Source organism: Oreochromis aureus, linkage group 5, assembly GCF_013358895.1.
Source record: "Oreochromis aureus strain Israel breed Guangdong linkage group 5, ZZ_aureus, whole genome shotgun sequence".
NCBI classification, from domain to species: domain Eukaryota; kingdom Metazoa; phylum Chordata; class Actinopteri; order Cichliformes; family Cichlidae; genus Oreochromis; species Oreochromis aureus.
Genome location: NC_052946.1, coordinates 7,419,335 through 7,442,628, shown reverse-complemented (window position 1 = coordinate 7,442,628; position 23,294 = coordinate 7,419,335). Strand labels below are relative to the sequence as shown.

The window sequence follows — 23,294 nt, the reverse complement described above, 5'->3', positions numbered from 1 at the left end:
AAAAAATTGCAGTTCCTCAAATAGCCTCTTGAGGCTGCCTCCAATGGTGAGTCAGTCCATGTAAACGTGCCCATTTTAATTCTTTTAACAAGCATTTTTGCAGCATTGTACAAGATAGTTTGGGCGTCTGTGGTTACTTAAACATAAGTGTCCCCTTATAATGATAAACAAGTTTTAAAAGGGGAAAAAAACTAGTTTACATGGATACTGGTGAGGTTCAAAGTGGTGTGGTTGTTTGGCTTGACAGGTTTGCTTACCCAGACAGCTGTTGCCCATTACTGTCTGCTAGGCCTCAATTATTACACCTCACCTCTTTTTGGAGTATTTTAATGGGTTTAAGAGTATGGCTTGCTCTTTGGTTCCAAGAACGCCCCCTCTAAGAGGTTTGTGCTTCATTTTGGGTGAATTAAATTCTAAAATTTTATCAGTCTGTTAATTAATTAATTAGCAGAGGTGTATTCTTTGGATCCCTACATGAAAGATAGAAGTAGCTACTGTGACATCCCATTTTGAAGCCTTGGAATTAGTGTTTCCAGTCTTTGTTTTGAAACATAGTAAAGGTTTAAGGCAGAGGTGTCCTGCAGGTTTTAGATGTGTCCTTGATCCAGTGCAGCTTATTTAAATGGTTAAATTAATTCCTCAACATGTCTTGAAGTTCTCCAGAGGCCTGGTAACGAACTAATCATTTGGTTCAGGTGTGTTGACCCAGGGTGATATCTAAAACCTGCAGGACACCGGCCCCTGAGGCCTGGAGTTAGACACCCCTGGTTTAAGGCATTTCCATTGGCTTCTTTTTTTTGTGAGAAGGACTCAGAAGTTCATGTTAGTGTCTAAGCTGTGGATGCAGCTTGCTCAGTACTTCAGCTTCTTGTCTGCTAAAAAAGACACTAAGCTAACACTGCTTCTATAGAGTTCAACACCAATAAGTGATATCATGGTGGCTTTGTCCATCTTTTATATGCAGTCTTTATATGTGGTCTTTATCTACAGTCTGTTTTCAATTAATTTTTAAATCCCCAAGAGCAAATTTAAACCCATACAGTTTAATCCCATTCATTTAAAGCAAGTGTAATCTATGGGTTATTGATCAAATAACAGGAGGTGTTTTTAACGTTATATCCTCCTGAGAACCAGCCTATTCATTTATGTCCTCTCTAATGGACATTTGTTTTTGGTCTATATCTTTTGACTTATTTGAGCTAGTCCAGATGTACTTAATAGAGGACATCCTGGACTTTCCATTGATATCTCATGTGTTTGGGCGGGCTATTAAAGGCTATTTTAGGATACAAATAAAAAAAAAAGTCCAAAAAGCATTAAAATCCCTTTACATTCATTAATATATATAGTAATGTATATATGATGTATATTATACATTAAACCCTGTTAATGTTAAACCTGTAGTCGCGGCTAAGCAGCTGTTAACAGCGTGTATGTAGGCTACTGTACTACATGCTGGCAGTACAGTGTGTCAGAGTGTATTGGTGTATTTGCCCTCCTCCTCCCGGCGGAGGGGCGGGGTCCATATGATTGCACATCAACACTCACGGCTAGCTGCAGATACAACTCGGTCGCTCACACTTTCTCCACTTTCAGCTCACTCCCGGCGTTCCCGTCGCTGTTTAAACAGCGTTTCCGCAACTTTTAGGAAGAGGAAATTTGAACATAAAGTATTTTTAATATTGTTATCATTGTGTGGTAATTTAAGAAAGAAAAAGAAGAGGGAGAGAAACCATCAGTTCAGCCGCTCGGCTCTTTGGGAAGATATGATGTGAGCACCGAAGCTGCAGGAGGACTGGATAACCGCGCATCCTTTAAGTAAGTGCTTCACGCCTCACCGGCGCGGATTTATGGCTCGTGGAGATTAGAAACCCTTAACATAATGCTGCTCTTTTACCTTTTTTTTTTTTGGGGGGTCATATGCTGCTTGCCTACCGTGGATATCATTTTCCTCTGATAATCTTATTGTGACCCGCAGCGTTCAGCAGCTAGCCTGTACTTAATATTGTTGTTCTTTCACTGCCATGACTCTACAGATGAACGACTCTTTGGGGACGTTAGGTGTAACATTATTGAAAATGACCTCTCCCTGCTGACTGACTGTTTTTATGTTATCTGCAGCACTAAACTCATGACAGATCATTTGTAATGTAAGTGATGAGGCTGCTGTAACATTTCCAGGAGCTCTGTGTTTCCCATCCTCAGCAGCCTCATTATGTGCACAGCTTTTCTCTAGGTTACTGTGCACACACTACAGAATCTGACTTTCACCACTTGTTTTTTTTTTCTTTGCTCAACCCCCCCCCCCCCCAGAAAAGTGTCCTGCATTTGCAGAAAGCCATGCTGACGCCCTTACCACTTCAATAAATATTTCAGCATTAGTTGTACAAATGAAACATGCAGTATCTCCCTGACTTACATTATGCACACTTGCACGCTGAGATGCGATTGGCTGCAGCTCAGCGTCTCTCCGTGTGGCAACAAGCCTTCCCCATCCACCCAGCAACTCCCTATTCCTCATGCTGTGGTGAGTCTCTTTGCCTCTGAGGGCCCTTTCTGCAGCATCCAACGTGGTAACCATGGCAACGGAGCCTGACCCTGGGCATGCTTACTACAGGCTTGACCTGGATTTCTCTCTACATGCCAGGAAGGGGCGCATGACTTGGGCAACTGACCTGCTTCTCACATTGATTGGCTGTCGAGCAGTGAGATCAGAGGCGACGATACGCTGCTTGTTCAACGAATCAATAAACTCACTTGTGATTGGCTTTGTGTCACTGGGTGTCTGAGTAATGTGTTTGTAATGTTAACACATTTGGTAATGGTGTTCTGGGAGACGAGACGGGTGCTCTGCCAGTTTTTCTAGGATGAAGACTGGCTTTTCTTTCTTTTCTTTTTTTTAATCAATCTAATGTGCCAGTAGGTTTAATCGTTTTGGATTGTGCACTAATGCTTGGGGAAAAAAGACATCTGAAGATGATTTCTAATCCGTGTAAGTTAAGATGACATCTCTGGCTTCTAGTTGCATGGTTTTGTAGGATTTGAGCTTAATAATGAATTATTTTTAATTACATATTTAAAAATTTTCTAAAATTAATTTTTGTTTAGCACTTTTGTGTCACAGTCTTGGTTTCAAATCCACCACCTGGCCAGTTTCTGTGTGGAGTTTGCACGTTCTTCCCGTGTTTGCGTGGGTTCTCTCCAGGTACTCCAGCTTCCTCCCACAGTCCAGAGACATGCAGTTAGTGGGGTTAGGTTAATGGATGATTCTAAATGCTAAATTCCCTGTATTGCAAATTTTGAGTGTAAATGGTTGTTTGTCTCTCTGTGTAAACCCTGTGACAGGGGGCAGCCTGTCACCCCGGCAACCCTGAATTGGATAAGTGGAAGAGAGATAAATTAATTTATTATGAAATTCTGTCCTTTTTTTTTAACTTTTAACTATTTACTTCTGTCTTCATTCCAAGGAAACAAAGCAATCTTTGTCAAAAAATGACCGATCTGTGTAAAGGTACTTTTTGTAAAAACCTTCTGTAAACTACAGTTAAAACTTTCACTACAAGATGGCAGTGTTTTAATTGAAAATGTTAGTGTAGTTGTCTACTGCACCAGAATTAAATGATTAAATGCACAGTACTGTGCAAAAGTCGTGAGCCACCCCTCATTTGATCATATTTTGCTAGGAAATGGGACATAGGTGCATTGATTTATTGAAATATGCAAGTACAGAAAATAAGACAAAAACTGAGTTTATTCAATTCTAACAAGCTTGAAAGTCAATATTTGGTACGAGCACCTTTGTTCTTCAACACAGCTTGAAGTCTCTTGGGCATCTTTCTTATCCTTTCTTCAAGTTGTCTTAAGGAATGGTTCTCCAGGCTTCTTGAAGGACATTGAACGCTCTTCTTTGGACATGATCTCCTCTGCTTCTGTAATGTTGAGCTTCGTGCTTTGGGGAGGCCAATCCATGACTGATAGTGATCCACTCTGTGTTTTTTCTATCCAGGCATACTTTTACTGTACTGTCAGTGTGTTTGGGAGCCGTTGCCAATGAGATGCTTTCCAGATTCTTCTGATTACTCTTTTGTGTTTATAATTCTATAATTTTAGACAACAATATGGCTGAATTAGAGCAGCGAACCATGACTGAGCTTACACCATGTTTTAGAGACAGTAGGCACTCACAGTTCTACCCCTCTCCTGATTTCCTCCATAGTGTTTATTGATTTAACCACAATTTTCAAATTTGGATTCATCACTTCATAAGACCTGTTGCCACTAACTTTCAGGTCTTGTGTAATTTGGCACACCTCGGTTTCATCCCTTGAGTTTCGTGCCTTTTTTCTACTTGAACGATTCACGGGTCAGTGTTAAGTAGCAAGGACTGGACTGAAAATGAGTGAAGAATCAGCCAATTTCTAAAGAAGAACTTTAGCAACATTGTTCCATTGGATATGTTCCTGATAGGTATGCACCTGTTTGACGGATACATTTTTTTTCCCTGCTTTTTAAATTGAGTTTTTTAGTATTTATTTTCCTCTTTGTTCCAGAGAAATACAGAATTCCTGATAAGCAAAGTGACCACACAGTGTTTAACATCTAGCTAGCTCAAAACTGCAGCTAAATATCGGCTACAGATATCTGTATTAAAATGTCACTGTGTTTGCTCACACTGATGTCACTGGGACCGACTGCTGATATTCAGTCGACCAGCTGATTTTTGACCTTTTTGTGTTACATTGTAAACATGCTTCACATTTGCTTGCCTTGCCTCCACACAGACACACACCCACCCACCTGTGGAATTTCCCTGTATAAATAGCGGTACATTCAATGTCTTCTTCTTACTGTGTAATTCGGGTGTATATATAATTCATTTCTGGAGGGATAAGTGAGCAGATGTTGTGGATTTAGTCGCCTTTGACAGAAAATGGAAGTGTTCATAGATCCATCCCTGCGCAGCCCACGGCTCAGCTGTAAGCTCCCCGAGGTGTCAGCTTGTTGTCGGAGCCAGACTGTGTAGGAGTGCCTATTTCTGTCCTTTCTCCAAGGAACCTCTCTCTCTCTCTGTGTCTCTCTCTGCCACTCGGTGCATCATAACTGAAGTCAGCGCGGTTAGCCTCTTTGCTTCTCTGCCTGTCAATGTGATCCCTCGTATGCAGCTTAGCGTGCAGACTTAAGAGCACTCGAAGGAGTCAGAGTACCTGCTAAGAGGGAGAGCCACTGATTGAGTTTGTCTGTGGTGAGAGATCAAGCTTCAGTGCAAAATTAGTCTATATGCAAAATGTGAATCTGCAGCTGTTTAGATTGTTGCTCTGAAGCAGTGAAATGTTTTTAATTTGCAGCTTTGCAGATGTGAAGATTTCCTTGCCCTCAGTGACGACTAGACGCCACTAATACAAGTGATTAGTCATCACGCAGCGATGATATTAATTAGGTTATTTTTAAAAAGTAATATAATATAATAACTCTCTGATATTCCTCATTAATTGTGAGTGGTGTTAATCCAAAGTGGACACATTTAGGAACCGCAGGAACAGAAAAACCACATCGGCTCATAAGGATTCCTTACAAACACAAGTTTGTCCAGGATTTACAGTACTGTGATTTTTCTCCAGGCTTTCTGAAGCTCTTTCAAAATTTTTCTCTGGTTGCTTTATCACTCATTTTCAATCCAGCCCTCGTACCTGTCCAATATCAGAGGATTTTCTTTTTGTTTGTTGAGCCACTTAACTCTGGTGGCAGTTAATGCAAATAAATAATAAATAAATGAAAATACTGACAATAAATTAGTTTAAATGAAAAAACCCCCACTGGTCTTACTTTTCTTGACAGAGTACATAATTGCGAACTTGAGCATCTTCACAGACTGATAACTTTAGCATACTGGATAAAATAAAAATGTCAAAGCTGAACTTTGGGGAGATCATCTGCAGCTGAAGGTAATGAGGTTGCAATACTCAGCTTATTGCGATTTTTAACATTTTGCAATAATATCGTATCGTGAGTGAAATACGGTAATGATATCGTATACCACTGGTAGACATATCTTTATAGTGTGTTATCAAGGTTTCTTGTTTTTAACCGTGTCAGCTTGAGCTCTGGGAAATCTTGGTCAGCATTTAAACTATTTTCTGTTTTTTTTATTGAGGGGAAAAAAGGAAATAATATGCAGTGTTTCCTTGCAGTCTTGCATTAATAGAGTAATTACTCCACCCCTGACAGAACATGAATTGTAAAAACTAGAACTACCTCTTTGCAAAAGCAGGCCTTGCAACTCACGCTCATGAGTATCCAAAAATAAAAACAAACGCCGGACTAAAAAGGACAACAAAAATAAACAGTCGGGGCTCGGAGGCAGGCAGGAGATTCTAAAGGGGCGTCAGTAGCTGCATGCAGCATTTGTACGACTCTGTCACTAATGCAGGATGTTTCGCACGCTGATGTTTACTTCACCGAGAGAAGAGTGCAGGCTGAAATGGTGTAACATCAGTGTGGAGTCAGGCTGCAGATGTCTGCTCCGATGACCTAAGGAGAGGCATTTGAGCTGAAGCTGATTTTATTTATTCCCTGCATGTGTTTCAAGACGTCTTTTAAAAGCCTTCCATTGTGTGCGTGTTTTGGGGCCGGCGAGGTCTGGCTGCCGTCGAACCATGTGAGTCACACGGCAACAATGCGATTCTCTGTCCTCTCCCCTCAGCACCGCTTCTCCTCAGAAATGAGGCTGGAATCAATAAGGTGTTTGCAGCCAGTGACCCACATTTACTGCTCTCAGATGATGAGAGGTTATCGGTAAACGAGGAATTCAAGAAATTCCTCCAGTCCTCACCGTGTTCGTGACGGATGTCGTGAACGCCTGGGTGGATTTTGTTTTCTCAGCCCGTGTTAAAGGCAGCTGTGTTCTGTGTTGCAGATGTGATGGACCAGCAGAGGGCTCTGCATTCAGGTTGCCTGGTCTCAGGGGTCCGTACGCCTCCCGTTCGCCGCAACAGCAAGCTGGCCAGCCTGGGACGCATCTTCAAGCCCTGGAAGTGGAGGAAAAAGAAAAATGAGAAGCTGAAGCCCACAGGAGGTGAGTGTGACGCCGTGCGCTTCCATGGGTGGCGTTAAACGCTGAAAGCCGTAACATGCAAATAGTCCCACGTGCTCTCATTTCCTTATGTAGTCTGAGGACCGGTTTGATTAATGTTTGTGTTCATGTAGCAGTGGAGAAGAAGGCAGCTGTACGGCAGAAGAGGGATGACCTCGTCAGGAGGAACCCCGGGGAGACCGAGACAGGTGCAGAACCACAGATGAACACACGTTAGCGCACTAGCACACATATGACTCCAGGCTTTGCACGGTTCACTTGCTCAGCCGCATGAGGCCTAAACTGCCACGCAGACTCACTCCTGTCATCTCCGTGTGCTGTGTGCAGAGTCAGATCTTGCTTGTGGGGGTAACAGTGAGGACCTGGACACCCCGCCTCACTCTGACGGTGAGGACAGAGACGAGGAGCCGGTGGCACCGCTGGCCAACACTAATGAAGACCTGGGCAGTGATTTAGAAAGCTCAACAGGTACAGCCATGGGTTCTGTAGGTTGAAGGCTCAGGCTTTGTGTTCACCTTGTTGCTAGAACTGTTTTCTTTTTATACATGTCCTGTAACGGCCTCACAAAAGTGCTGCTTTATTGCATCAGTTGTTCAACTGCTAAACATATTCGTCACATCTCTAAGAAACCTCAGGAAAACTGTTTTAGCATCTTAGAATTTCCCAAAACAGTTGGTTTATAACAAATATAGAAAATACAGGAGAGTAAATAAAGGTCACGACTCGACCAGAAGTATGGCTCTTAGCTCTTAGCTAATACTGGCCCCACCAGTATCTCAGTCAGCTATATTTGCCATTATTTTGGTATATATATTAAAATTAACTGGAAATTCAAAAGAAAGGAAGAGATGAAAAACATTTCAAATATGTTATAAAAGTTTCTGCAACTTCTGTGTTGACATGTGTTCAGAAAACAAAACAAAACAAAGAAAACAAAACAACCACCTGATGCGAGTCAGAGTATAAACGAATAATCCGTGACTTGTTGTAACAGTGCAACAATTATTTTAAGCTGCGTGCTCATATTATCTTAGTAAGGGCTCATAAATAACAACACACAACAAATGTCAGAGAAATCTGTTTGTGTTTCACGTGTCTGAAAGAAAATGTAAAAACATCGGTCAATGTTTAAATCACCAAATATGGATACAGACTCTTCCTTACTTTAGTTTCTATTTTCATCACCCGATTTAAAATAAGTGATATTGATTATAAAATGGGTTTTCCGAGTGCAGTTGAAGAAGCAGCAGCTTCTGAGCTATGTCTCTGATTGTCCACTAGGTGGAGCCAGAGGCTTCAGAAACTCACTAAACCTTTCGGCTTACCTTCGCTGTGTGCTTTCAGTACAAGATGTGACTGAAGTGGCAAAGACAGCAGGTGATCAGAGTCAGAGTGAAGATGGAGAAGATGAAAGCACCTCAATCAGTGACCCCAGCGAAGAGCAGATGCAGGGCGAAGCGGAGGGTATCGAGGGGAAGCAGGAGGCGGCGGCGACCAAGCCTCAGAGACGAGCCAGCACCCCTCCTCCACCCAGCCTGCCTGTCAAACTGCTCACCAGACTGGGCAGCTTAGAAGGTGCGTCCAGCAGGACTCACACTGATGTAAAATCAGCGTTCGGTATCTGACTCGGTGTGTTTCGCTTCTCCAGGTGCTCCTCCAGTGCCAGTGAAGAAGTCCCCGGCCACCTTACCCAGGAACTTCACTCTGCCCAAAGACCCTCATGGCTCTCTGTTGAGAGGCAGGATCTCCACACCCACCGGGTCCCCTCACCTCGGGGCATTGCACCCACAGCTGCCCCCCAGCTGCATCATTGAGGAGCTGCACCGTGCCCTGGCTACCAAACACAGACAGGACAGGTCAGGCTTGATGTGCAGCATTTCCACCACGTCTCTGTTTGTGTAGTTGCCAAAGAACACAAACAGCACTATGGTCAGTGAATGGATTTGCATTAGTCCTGTTAGACAGAAACTCCCACACCAAAAATGTAACCAATGTGGAGCAAAAAAAAAAAAGACCACAGGCGTCGTGTAAAAAGAGGAAAAGTATTTCTAAATATATTTCACGTATGGATTTTAAAGACCTGTTTTAAATGATGACCCCTTCAGAACAGAATCCAACTTATAATCAGCTTAATCTCACCAGGATCTTGTTGGGACAGTGTCTTTTTAACAAGGAGCAGCCATGTCTGACCCCCTCTGACCTTTAGGGGCACCTGTGCTGTGTGATGATATGCTTCACGCTCGTCCTTCAGGGCACAGTGGAAGGGTTGGAGTCATATGTGAGCGTTACTCACAGACTGCAGCTGCAGGCCAACAGGCTGTTGATTAGATTTAAAGAAGCAGCCTTCTATTTGAGTTTCCCTCCCGTTAATGCTGACCCAGACAGTGTGTGCGCGTGTACAAAGATGCTAATCTTCAAGTGCTAAAAATGAATGAAATGAGGATAAAATTTGAACTTTTCTTTTATTCTAGTGCAGAAACCACCAAAATGTGAACAAGTGTTTAAAAAAACGACTGAATGGACGATTGATCGTGTTTAGTTTTCTTTAGATTTGCTTTGATGTTGGAGCTTGAACAAGGACGTGCAAGTAAATGCTTCGCAGACCTATAGTAGTATTGGTATTTTGAGTGTTTTTCAGATTGTGTTTATACTTGTGGATGTTTCATTTGCGAGTGTTGTTTTTTTTTTTTTTTAGATCTGTAAACCTGTTAGTGAAGCACAAAGAAACAGTGAGGGACTCCTGGTGTATTCAGAGCTTTTCACCTCTTATTTTGCCTTAGGGACCCAAACTGAAGTTTTGTGCAGTATATAATGTCTGTTTAGTGCTCTATTTTATAGTTTACAGTCACCTCATGAAGATAAATCAGTCTGTTGTTCCAGTCTCAGGATTGTAACATTGTGATGCTTTAGTTATGCGATTTCTGCCTGGGCTGTGCTACAAGCAGACACAACCTGAACTCTTTAATCACTTCAGTGACTGCTGCTCGACCACGTTCGGTGGTAAACTAACATTTCAGCTGCTCTCTGAAAGATGAGCCGTGCAGCATCTCGTCGCTCAAACACAACAATTCACAACAGCTGTAACTGACAGACATCTCACGACATGTGACCTCAGTTTCCAGATGAAGGAGGCGCGCTCGTCTCCGAAACGCCGTCCGGAGGGCCGCCTGTCTCGCACGTCCAGCACAGAGAAGGACCCGGCCGGAGAGTCCGAGAGCAAGAAGGAGTCTGACGAGAACAAGGAGAACTGGCGTCTGGATGAATACTTGAGCGACCAGGACAGCTGGAACGAGTCTGTGATCTCCGGTATGTGTGCCGACAGCCGACTTGTGGTATGATGTTTGCTTTACTGTTATCTCCCACGTTCTGTACAGAGCCCAAATCTGGGCACCCTGTCAGTGGATAATGAAGCTGCATAATCTGTGGTGATGTTTGTTTATACTCGCAGCCTGACGGAGATTTACATGGATGATGAATGGCATACTTGCTGATGTTAAGTTTCAGCGGCCTGTCAACATCTGCTCTGGTGGCCTAATTCTTAGCTGTTCATTTGGGTCAGTGGTGCTCGGACTCCGTTAGCATGTCTGCGACTCTGGGGGAAAAAATGTTAAAATGGTGAACTGTGGAGCTCACTGGAAACTTAAATAGCACTGCCACAAAGGTTTACTCTTACCCAGAAAGGTTTAGTCGCGGAGTTAGTGATGCTAATGGGTGGTGAAGGAGATGCTGACAGAATGAAAGCAGGAAAAAAACCCCAATGAATTAAAGAGAGTCACAGCTCAGATTTAAGAATGGCAGCAGTGCACAAATCAGATATTTTTGGATACTATGAATGCCTTTTAATTGGCTGTTTTGTCAAGCAGAAACCTGTGATGTTAAAACTTAGAGCCCAAAAACTGCAGTTCTTTCAGTGGACACGTGAGGCACAATTATAATTTGAATATTTTTGATGCCTAAAGTTAGGTTGAGTTGACACTCCTCCGCATCAAAAGGAGCCATTTGAGGCCCAGGATGCCTCCTGGGCATCTTGGCTGGCTTGGGAACATCTTGGTGTCTCCTCAGAAGTGTTGGAGGAGGTGGTCAGGGGAGAGGGAAGATCTGAAACGGCAGAAAATATGCTGGGATGGACATTTGCTTTTACCAATGATTCCAGACACAAACTTGGCCTCAGGAGGTCACAAGCTAGATGAATGGGGGTTCAGGGTGAGGGTGAGGGTTCAGACGTATCCACACAGACTCGGGCTCTAATCAAATGTGTGGCTGTTGTGAGGAATGTGTGAAAGTTCAAAGGCTAATGCCTAGATGATTAGAATCAGTTTAGCAGGTTAAGCTGGAAAACTATGTGCAGCAGCTAGAAAGCCACTGTGCAGCCACTGACGTTAACTTGTGTTCAACGACGACAGGGACCCTCCCACGCAGGATGAAGAAGGAGCTGCTGGCTGTGAAGCTTCGGAACAGGCCCAGCAAGCAGGAGCTGGAGGACCGCAACATCTTCCCCGTCCGCAGCGATCAGGAGCGGCAAGAAATCCGCCAACAGATAGAGATGAAGCTGGCCAAGTGAGTCGCTGTGTGTGGAGCCAGACCAGCATCCCATCCCACCCCTGTCTGACCCCCACCCCCTCATCGTGCTCTGTCTCATGTATGTCCGTTTCATCTCTCATCATCACTGTTGACTTCACTTTGCCTGCTTGTCTGTTTCCCATATGTAAATAATAATTATAATGATTATAATAATATGAATGATAGAGGTCCTTGAACACAACACAGAGGCTTTTAATGTACATTCAGTTTGTGCCCTCTACCTGAGATGTGTAAATCTCTGCACAGTGTAAACCGCTAACAAGTACAGCAGAATATTGTTTTTACACACAACACTTTAATCACATCCGATGCAGTAAATGAGACAGAAACCATTTACAGACAAGCAGATCCACTTCCTGTGACTGTGCACAGAAAGTTCACCGTGAGGCCAAATGGTCGTCAATGAAAGGAGGGAATGGAGCTAAAATAATTATTCATACCTGCTCCAAGACAAAAAGCAAACAAATCAACTTTGTTTTTGCAAATATTTCATTGAATACAATATTTCCATTTATCAGAGCTGAAGTATAACAACATTAATCTTACATTGCTGTTAATACAAGGACGCTGGTTTTTCCCATAATTACTAGAATCCTGCTAATATATGCTCGATTGTTTGGATGAAACAGAAACAGCATCAGGCTGAGGTGGCTGTTGTCAAGCAGATCCTGCTAGAAATTCTCTGCTACTGTTCACAAATACTGTAACTACCTGTGTCAAAACTGAGCCTCTTCTATAGGGAGCTTAATGAAATGTTCCAGACATCCCAGGAATGTTAATTCTGTGGGTTACAGTTCAGCCCCTTGTGAAACTTTCCAGGAAAGGTAGTTTTCCCTCTGAAATACACCTGGTATCTCTGATGTAGCTTCACTCTGTCCTTCACACATTTTCCCATCAGGACATATAATCCAGAGGGAGACTTTTATTATGAAAATCATCCCATTCTATGTCTGTGCCTTCTTCAGTGTGTTTATCAGAGCATGTCAGTGAAACGTTCACTGACATTTGCTGGTGCTGGTGAGAACAGTTGGTGACAGTGAACCTAGATTGTGTTTAAAAGATGGATTTAGCCACTGTGATGTCACCTTTTATATATATATTTATTTATTTCTTCATTCAAATTTTATTCAAATGTAGCCCTTTGGCTGCTGCCATGTTGTGTTTTTTCTGGCCCATAAATAACCATATTTATACAAGAGGTTGGAGTGCTGAGTTATCAGCTAACATGTGCAGGCTTGATTAGCATTTTTCAACCCCAGTATTTGCTGCTGGAACCAGACAGTCACCTAACACACTACAAGTCAACCTAACACTTTTATTTTCAGGTGTCAACAGCCTTAAACAACGAGGTGGAACCTGTTCAGTTACTCTTTTTCAGACAAATCACAGCCATTTGATCCATTGGTAGTATGGATCAAAGTAGTAGGTTGGTTGCTATTTATTCTATTTATCCCTATGATATATTTTGTTTGTGTGTGTGTGTGTGTGTGTGTATGTATCTATAGTGCCAGCACAGAGGCACTAATCATGGCAGCACAAGAACAAGCTCTGAGTACAAGATCCATAGAGGCTGGGGTCTATCACACCAGGCAAGACCCCAGGTGCAGGCTGTGTAAAGATGCCCCTGAGACAATCCAGCACATAACAGCAGGGTGCAAGATGCTAGCAGGCAAGGCATACATGGAACGCCATAACCAAGTGGCCGGCATAGTGTACAGGAACATCTGTGCCGAGTATAACCTGGAAGTCCCGAGGTCAAAATGGGAGATGCCCCCAAGGGTGATGGAGAATGACCGAGCTAAGATCCTGTGGGACTTCCAGATGCAGACGGACAAAATGGTGGTGGCTAACCAACCGGACATAGTGGTGGTAGACAAACAGAAGAAGACGGCTGTAGTGATCGATGTAGCGGTTCCGAATGACAGCAATATCAGGAAGAAGGAACACGAGAAGCTGGAGAAATACCAAGGGCTCAGAGAAGAGCTCAAGAGGATGTGGAGGGTGAAGGTAACGGTGGTCCCCGTGGTAATCAGAGCACTAGGTGCGGTGACTCCCAAGCTAGGCGAGTGGCTCCAGCAGATCCCGGGAAGAACATCGGAGATCTCTGTCCAGAAGAGCGCAGTCCTGGGAACAGCTAAGATACTGCGCAGGACCCTCAAGCTCCCAGGCCTCTGGTAGAGGACCCGAGCTTGAAGGACAAACCGCCCGTGGGGCGTGCTGCGTGTTTTTATATATATATATATATATATATATATATATATATATATATATATATATATATATATATTATATATATATATATATATATGCTTATGTTCGTACTCTCTTATTCCCCTTTATTTGGTATTCCAACTCTGTAACATGCAACTTCTGTCAGTGCTGTGCTACTGGAAACTGAATTTCCCTGGAGGAACCCACCCGAGGGATTAATGTTTTATCTAATCTAATCTAGTACTAAACTTTCATGTCATCTTTTAGTGATTACCAGTTTTATTGATTTTTTTTTTTTATTATGCAAAATATAAAACATCTCTCCCCTTTTAAACACCCCTAACAAGTCATCATCGTCATAAAAGCGCCATCACTCTTAATACACCTAAAAATTAAAAATCAGCCATGATAATTGATTGAACCTAACATTGAATGTGTTTGTTGCCACTTGTCTCCTAAAACAATCAATCTGAGCTAAATGGCACTGGGATCTAGAATTTTATGAGTCTTTTCCCAACATTCCTGCACCTCTGTACATGAACCTTCTCCTCATTTTATACATCTGTGATGATCTTGGATCACTTTGACATATATCACGCCAAGTGTACCAGCCATCCACATCATGCAGATACAGTCGCCTAAAGAAATGGTGTAATGCCTCCATAACCATGCTCACAACAGCTCATCAGCGCAGCGTTGTCCTAGTACACTATGTTGCGTGTAGTTCCATGTAAATAGTGCAGTCGATTTTAACAGCCCTGCCATGAGTCCTATCTTTATAAAGCTCATTCATTTTTGTTGTAATGAATTTTATGCAATGGAAATATATTTTGTATTATGTAGGAAAAAGAAAAGAAAAAAAGACAGATTTCAATGAGAGTATACGTGAGCAGGCAGAACGAATGCCAGGTTATTTGAGAGTTTCTGTGCTAACGTGGGTTTTGGTTCTTATAGTGCTTTTCTAATGAGTATTGAGCAATAAGTGATTTTTGCTACAAGCCCCATTCACTCAGTCATAGACCCACATTCATACAAGCACTTTTTTCCTATACCTAAGCAAACACTAACACTCCGGTGGATGCATCGGGGTTCAGTAGAGTGGACTAGCTGGGGAATCGATCGACCAACCTTCTCCTTGATAGGACTTCCTCCTGACCCAGAGCCGCCCCAGCTGTTTTCCACATCAGCTGTGTGTATGTTGAAATAGGAGAGATTGTTGTTGCTCACCTTTGCTTGGATGTGGCTTTCTGGAATGTGGAACAGGATTTTCTGAAAGGCAGAGCAGAAAGGCCATGCAGATCATAATAGTATTTGTCATGTTATATAAAAGGCTGTTACTACGGTGGCTTTAATAGGATTATAGTAACAATCAAATTAGATTTTCTTTTTTTTTTGTGTGAATAATACAGCGACGGTGTTCTGGTAGGCTTATGCAGCGTACAAAATTGCTCCGAATTGAGAAGGAAAGTTCATATTTCTCAGAGTCCCCAAAATAAATGAGTTCTTTGGAACACTTTCATACCACGGTGAGATCAAGTGTGGGCGTTGGACAGTAACAGAGGCTCTCTCCATAGTGAGCGACTCCGACTTTGAGGTCTCACACAGAGTCGATGCTGATTTTAGAGCTGTTTGCACTTTTCTCTCAGAGGACTATTAACACATTGAGTTGTTTTTCATACCTTTGTTGATACGGGCAGCTGTGATAATAGCCTGTTAGCAAAGTGTTCACACCTCACTTGTGCTTCCGAAGCTGCTAAGTGCTTTAATTCAACGTTGACCTGCTTTCAGCGAGCTGAAATAGAAGCTATTGTTCTCAGAGAGTGACAAACAAGTGCAAGTTTCTAATTAGCTTTTTCAAATGCATCGCTACGGCTCTCAGCTCAGAAGACTGAATTACAGTAAACGTGTTTTCTCAGCTGAACAGCTTCAAATCATGTTGCAGTGCAGAATACTGTGACATTTTCTTCAGTGATAGCTTATTATATGTGCATATGAAAGCCTCTAAATAATGCAATAGTTAATAAAGCACCTGCGTTATACTGTAATGCTGTTTGCTTTTGTTGAACAGGTTCCTTTAAGAGGAGTCTACTGCTGTAATCAGTCAGTTTGTAGTAACCATGGGTTGGACCTCTGTGTGTAATGTGTAATATGCATTGTGATGACGATGATGCAGAGAATCCTGCCGCCTTACAGGTCCTCTCAGCTCTATGGAGAGTTTCAGCTTCTTTGAGGTCTTTGTTTTGATTTTATGCATATTTCTCAGCAGAACAAAGAAACCGCTGAAAGGAGGCTTTAATTGTACTTCAGATAAATGCCTCTGCTGTTCTGTGCTTGCTGCATACAGTGGCTTAGCTGTGTTTCATAACGAGGTTGTTGTATGTTCCTCTATGAGATGATCGGGAATCTTTGTGGTTGCAGTTTCACTTGATTTGTAATGCTACAATCCAACAAATTTCTCTTAAAAGCACTTGTTTACTTTACTGTGCTGTTATAGACTGACTATAAGGACTGTTCAGTTCCCATGCCACATTCTTGGCTTTCTATGAGAAAGACTAAGACTAAATCACTGGAGGTTCATCTCTGGAGGATATGAGAGACACTGTGGTGATTCTCACTGTGGAGTCTGCCCGTGAACCAAACCACAGACAATAAATGGGAAGTTAAGCGGCGGATACCAATGTGACTCTAGTGTGTCCAAAGTGTTGTTGGAGCTATTTTTTTAACAGAGTCAGGTGGTTTCCTTCATTGGGTCGTTCATGTTCACACAGATGGTTTTTTAATCTCAGGTTAAATAAGGATCACGATTGGATTAAAATGTTGAATAAGCAGTAAAATGTTGTTTGTCATACATGAGGGGCATTTCAAGTCTTATACAATAAAGATGCTTTCTAAATATGAATACTTCATACTTTAAACCAGTGTTTCCCAACTACTGTGCCGCAGCCCATAGGTGTGCCGTGAGAAATGATCAGTTGTGCCGTGGAAGATTACCTGGTTCCACCTGATTAGTACTCTAAGTGATCGGCGTGAGTAACGCGCAGAACAATTACATACCTGCTCTAATTAAATGGGTTGTCAACTGCCAGTAAAACAGAAGAAGACGAAGAAGAACTTGCATAATAGTCATGCTGTGAGACGACGCAGCGTATAACAGCAATAGATAAATATTCTAAAAGAAAAAGTAGTCAGTCTGACCTGGGTCTTGGAGAAAATTCAGACCCAGATGAAGGCCCTAGCATGAGTAGTGGTCAGAAGGAAGCAAAAAAGGTGTACCGGGGTCAGACGAGCCAATTCCGCTATGCCTGGTGCGTGGGAACATTTTTGTTTGGTGTTGTGCCGTGTGACTTTTCTAATGTGAAATATGTGCCGTGCCTCTAAAAGGTTGGGAAACACAGCTGTAAAGTATGATCTGGATGTGTTGCATTATATCCCATTGTATAATATAATGTGTTTAGGGGCTTAAAGGTGGTCTGTTGGATTGACGTCTGGTGACTGTGGAGGGTATTTGAGTACAGAGAACTCACTGTCATGTCAAGAGATAGCTGCACTGTGGTCATAAAGGGATGGATGGCAACAATACTGTGTGGAGCTTAATGTGGAGAAGATATCCCCTACACCATTACACAATCACCAACCATGAACCATTGATACAGGGCAGGATGGATCCATCCTGTCATGTTTTTTGTGCCAAGTTCTGACCCAGCCATCTGAATGTTTCTCTAGAAATGGTCATTAGACTAACAGTCAAGTGGCTTTTGCAACTGAAACGTCACATGGAGTCAGTGAACTCTCTTGATGTCCTGGATGTAATTTCCTTCGGTATCCAAACACATCAGAGGTCAGAGCAGTTAATGAGAGAGATGAAGAGTCTGAGCTGAGAGAGAGGTGCTTTCCATTCCCGTCTCAGTGTGGTGAGACGGGAAACAAGGCGCTGAGTGTTTGATGAAGCCTAATTAATTTACAGCTAAGCCTTTTGCTCCCTGCTTTGTAACTTAACTGTGAGAGATGAGTAAAGCAGGGAGACATTCAGACAGGCTAAATAATGCTTCTCATTAGCTCCTTTGAACCTGGCATCAGGCTTTTTCCATGTGCCTTTTCCCTGCGCTTTCACCAGAGGCATTTCACAGCTGCGTGCTAGTCTGGATAGGCACCGTTCCTATGCCTGCATGCAGTATACGTGACATTATCACAAACCCAGACTAGTTCCAAGCACGCCTCCTTCCATGTGCACAGACACATTTCAGCAAGTAACTGCAAAATAGAAAAAAAAAAAAGGCTTCATGGACTTTTTGCCCCTAAACTTTCTGTGGTCTTTATTCTGCAGGGGGCAGTACAGTGAGACCCAGCTTGACCCCAAGCAACACTTATATAAAGTCAACTCCTGATCACTCTTGCATAATGAAAACAGAAAGCGATCAATTGTGTGTCATAAGTGCACAGTGTAACAGTGGGGCTCTGGGTATGAACAGTGTGTGCACTGTGTTAGGTAAGGACAGAGGTCAGCTGCTCTGTTGTGAGCCAAGTTCCCTGCTGATAAAACCCAGTTCACTGTGTGCTACATTACTGCAGCGATTAGTTTTGTGACTGCAGCTCTATACAGCATAAAAACATCCACATACACCAAAGGTACTAAATTATGTTTCTGAACCAAGCAGCAACCTGTAGCCAAGTTCAGTTCATCCAGAAGTGAGTCGTTTCCTTAGACTGTCATGTTAAAATGCTTCTCTTTATAGTAGGAATAGGCTGTTTACACTCTTAATTCCTAATAATTTCTCATTGGTACATTTTATTGTAACTAACCTGTTGTACTTGTATTAGGGCTTAAGTTACGCATGACTGTGGAGTGGGGAAATTTATGCCGTAGTGGTGTCTGAAACCCCAAACTGTAACCTACAGCTGAACCCTCGAAGTGTAACTACACCTCAGTCGACGCCGCACGCATCTGCTGTGATTCGCCTGTTCAGCGCCCTCGATTCCTCCTGCGCAGATACTTTTTCACCATCTTTTTTAATTTATCAGTATAACAATCGTCCTGTCAGCATAAGGAATAATAACCGATAAAATGTTAATATGAGCACCTTGAGGCAACTGTTGTTGTGAGTTGTGATGTAAATAAAATTGAATTGAATTGAATTGAATTGAAAGGAAACACAAATATAACAGTTGGAGTAGACGTGAGGGGAATATACGAAAAACTAACCCCGAGAAAGAGCGGGGAAAAACCTCCCAGCATTTTATTAATTTCTATCATGGCTGGCATAGCTATAAACACTCAGAGCAGCCACATAGTAATTAACACATAATGAACCGGCAGTGCCTTAAATGACGTCACCACTTATGTAGGTTACATCAGCAGGCCCTACAAAGCTTCCCTGCAGAAGTCAGGCCTTAATAGAAGCATACCCTGATAGCTGATAACTTAGCAGTTCAAACCCTCATCTATCTCAACTAGTTCTGGCTGAGCAAAACTAACAAGTTGATGACCATGAAAATGAAATTGCACCTTTAATTTGCAATGTGCAAAAACCAGTGGGTGACATCACAATTGGCTACATCCATCTTTTATATACAGTTTATGATTCAAACGAGACATTGAGCCAAAAGCAGGCATAGTAAAGTACATTGTGTCATTTCATACAAAGAGCCAACTGGGTGTAAAGCCTTCTTTTTCAGATGTGCAAAAGTTATCTGCTTGTAAAAATCTGCAGTTGAATTATACTGACATGAAGATCAGAGAGCTGGCTGTGACCTCAAAACAGATCATCCATAAAAAAAAGAGTCAAAGCGCAGGAAGTGCACGTATCGAGAAGGAAGGGGAATCCACTGGTGGACTTGGAAAAATAAATAGAGCACAAGACGATGACAGAAAAATCCTTTGAGCTGTGAAGACAGACACCAAAACAGTGACTTCACTGCCAGTCTGTAGAGCTGTTGTGGTATGTGTCACAGTTCACAGGTTTTAGAAGACTTAAGCAGCAAAATTTCAGAAAATATCAAAAGATGTGCAGCTCGAGGTCGAGCAGAGCGAGTCCAACTCACAACGCAGAATTTGCCGAACATTAGAGGAAAGCTTTATGTAGGTGCCGTCATCCAGAGTCCATCAGATATACATGTTATTTTGCTGCTTTTGGGACTAGCTGTCTGAGCCTAACGGCAGCATTTAGAGGCATACTCATGTATTGTGTCTGCTTATGTACAGAGGATTTCTCTGATCTCAGTGGCTGACCTCTGATTTACAGCCAGACAGTGATTTAACACATACCAATGCAACCTCAGCTTTTATCAGTGACAAACCCTGGAAGGTCTTACACAACTGCAGTAACAACAGCCAATAAAGGAAGCTGCTTTAAGGTAAAAAGAGAAGCACTTTCCCCAAAGATGATACTGCTTGCTTAAGCAGTGTCATATTCATGGTCGAGTGCGCTCTGCATGCCCGTCTGCCTGCAGAGAGCTCTGTTGTCCGATGGAGGCAGTGTAGAAAGTAGCCGGACTGTAGGCCATGCTCGCTTGTGCTGTTGTTCTGTCATCCAGCCGCACAGGAGAGCAAAGTTATAACATTCAAATAGCTAAAGTGAGACTTGAGTGTTAAAAACAGTGGAAGCACTGTCTGCACCCTGGCTGAAATGTCCCTTTATCATGACTTGATTGAGGTAATCTTCAATTTCAGATGGACTGTTCTGTGCAACAAGTGTCCCATCCAAGCCATAAAGTGCCTGCAGAGTTTTGTGTTTGCAGGCTTTCTCACAGGCGCTGCCTCACTCAGCTCTGACCCACCCTGGCTGGTCAGCAAGACTCATCCACATGAACTGAGTCAGGTCTGCGGACAGCTGAGGCGTGCCATTGTTTAGGTTAACAGAACCTTATGTTTGTCTGCGAGCGTCTCCGTCCTGCTGACCACGGGCTTCTGGCACAGGACGTGATGAGTCTCTCCCTCCCAGCAGCGGTAAACAAACGCTGATTCGGCCTCTCCCGTGCCTGCTCTCGAAACACCCATCCTGCACCGGTGATTGTGTCCGCGATGAGTGAATCACACTTAATGTGTCGCATTGAGTGATTCGTGCTGAATCAAACAGATCTGTGTTTGTGGAGGTGGCTGAGCACTGTGTGTCCTGGTTGAAGCTGTGAAGGGCCTTGGGAGGCACAGCTGTTTGTGCAACATCAGGAACAGAACAGCCTTCATTAGGGACAGAGAACAATCAGTTGTTCTCACCTTGAGTCATCTGCAGGGCAGCAGCACACATGACAGACAGCTGCACGTTACCCTGAGCTGATCCAGTCAACATTTTAAAGTGGCTTTGTCCTGAATTTAAATGTGATTTTTAGATATTTTTTTTCAAATTGTTTTTATAAAGTAGGTTTTGTTTGTGTAAAAAGGGACGTATCCTAGAAGTCGACACTGCATTTTCAGAAATACAATACAGTACGGAGTAAGGAGGTGCTGGGGAACTGCCCCACACGTTGACAGGTTTGAGAAGCACATTATTTAGAATAATAATATAGATGAAGCCGAGGTGATAGCAACGTGCTAAGCTGTTTGCAGAGAGAGTTTAATGGTTTCATCAGTATTTACAACAGAGACAGAAGTTTGAATTATCTGCAATCCTGCAGTTTTGGCATGTTTATGGTCTAAATACTAGAGGCTCAGCCAGGACGGCAATGTAGCCTTAAAACTACGTCACGATATTTCATGGAAATTTGTGATAACAGTATTTCACACGATATTAAAAATAAATCTGGAACATTTTATCATGATTGCAGCGTGCAAGCAGCAGCATTTAATAGTGCTAACAGTGAAAAATGAAACAACATAAAAGATCTTTTGATTCAACTTTTCAGTCAGCTGCATGTGACAGACTACTTGATGAACGTGACTCTTTAGAAACAAGGTTCCAGCAGCATCGTTGTAGTGTAATAGCAGGGACACAGCATTATATAGTGACACTGCAAAGGTCAAACGTTAGTAAAAAAGGAGCCTAGTTAGTGTTTTCCCTGGAAATAGTTTTATTTTAACCACAGTAAAGTAACCATGGATTTCTTTTTACCTGGAATGCTGCGTCTTGGATCGAGCTTTCTAATCAGTCGATCGAAGCCCTACTTTTCTGCTGTTACGTACAGGCCAAACAATATGTCCTGATATATGAAGTGAAAATGGCGAGTGCTCCAGCGAGGACTACTTGCCATTTTCACTCCACAAATAGTGACGAAGTTTAACTGCAAAATGACTTAGGCACTCGCCAGCTTTGCTTTAATATAGGAATATATCTAGAATGCAGTCAGTTAGCAACCAGCTGAGTTGAGGCCCCTGCTGCAAACAGTTGCAGACCAGTTGCACTTATTGGCGCAGACTGACTCAGATTGGCTGTGATTTGTTGGCAGGCTGTGTTTACAAATGAAACTGCAAGTATTTGCAAACCTTTACCACTCTGTCTGATAGTGATTGCCTTCAGATTGTAATTGTTTGGAGACGGGTTGCTTCATTGGTCTCTTTGCGATCAAAAGTGGTCACCCAGAAGTTGGAGTTGAAGGCAGCTGCTTGCTGTCAGTTACTGAATGCAATCACCAGGCAACCGTTGAGGTTTTTGGGGTTTTTTTTCCCCATAGCTGTTCTATTTTTACTCTAGTGTGATAGAACCATGAATTGCCATTGGAGGCTGACACACTGCTCTAAGACTTGTTTGGGTTTGTGTTGTTGTTGTGTGTGCTAGGAAATGTAAATGCATGATGTAGCTATAGCAGTCGTATTGTGACACTTTTTTTATCCCTTAAAAATTTCCACCCTAGTGAAGAAATTCAGAGCGCTTTGGCAAAACCAGACTGATTCCTCGTGTCAGATTCTTTAGGAAACACTGTGCACGCTGTTATTGGGAAGTATTCAGGTTGGATTAATGTGTCTAGATATCAGAAACCTATCTGTAGCCATTGCTGTGTTAAAAATATAGTTTTCATCAACTACACATCTGCCCAGGTGTGCTGGTGACAACACCAGGTTCCGTAGTTTATCAGGGTTTGTCCTACATGCAAACAATTCAAGATTTCCCCACAGATGTTGGTGCCTTGCCCCCCCAAAAAAGTTTTGTACTCCCATTGCATTTGTGTTTAATTGTGTATTACCCGTTCTTTTGCTAGTCCACTACCTTGCAGTGTAGTGCAGATTCTTCTTTGTGTGTACTCACAGTTGATTTTAGCATTTGTCCACACACTGCTGTTCTCTGTGTCGCCCTCCTTAGGCTTTACTTGCAGCACTTTGGATTCTCCTGCTCTGATTGTGACGCTGTTGCTGAATTTTGCTTGGCAACCGATGCAAAAGACACGCGCAAATCTGATTTGAGTAGCATGAGCATCAGGGCTGAAATGCAGTGTAATCTAACTGGAGTCGCATTAAACCACCTCAAGATGTTAATATTTTTTAAAA

At 42.7% G+C, this 23,294-nt stretch overlaps 1 protein-coding gene across 3 annotated transcripts in view; it reads left to right on the top strand.

The window, feature by feature from the left end:
- Positions 1–1,533: 1,533 nt before the first annotated feature.
- The window catches only part of phactr3b (phosphatase and actin regulator 3b), a 36,793-nt gene continuing 15,032 nt past the window's right edge, over positions 1,534–23,294 (top strand). Inside the window, exons 1-8 of one of the 3 annotated variants that reach the window (XM_039611790.1) lie at positions 1,534–1,818; positions 6,914–7,072; positions 7,207–7,278; positions 7,418–7,558; positions 8,372–8,665; positions 8,739–8,946; positions 10,206–10,396; positions 11,494–11,647. In XM_039611790.1, the coding sequence (XP_039467724.1) occupies positions 6,919–7,072; positions 7,207–7,278; positions 7,418–7,558; positions 8,372–8,665; positions 8,739–8,946; positions 10,206–10,396; positions 11,494–11,647 (1,214 nt within the window). In that variant the 5' untranslated portion in view covers positions 1,534–1,818; positions 6,914–6,918. Of the gene's footprint in view, positions 1,819–6,913; positions 7,073–7,203; positions 7,279–7,417; positions 7,559–8,371; positions 8,666–8,738; positions 8,947–10,205; positions 10,397–11,493; positions 11,648–23,294 lie in introns of all 3 variants that reach the window. The other 2 variants (XM_039611791.1, XM_039611789.1) reach the window with 2 other exon arrangements.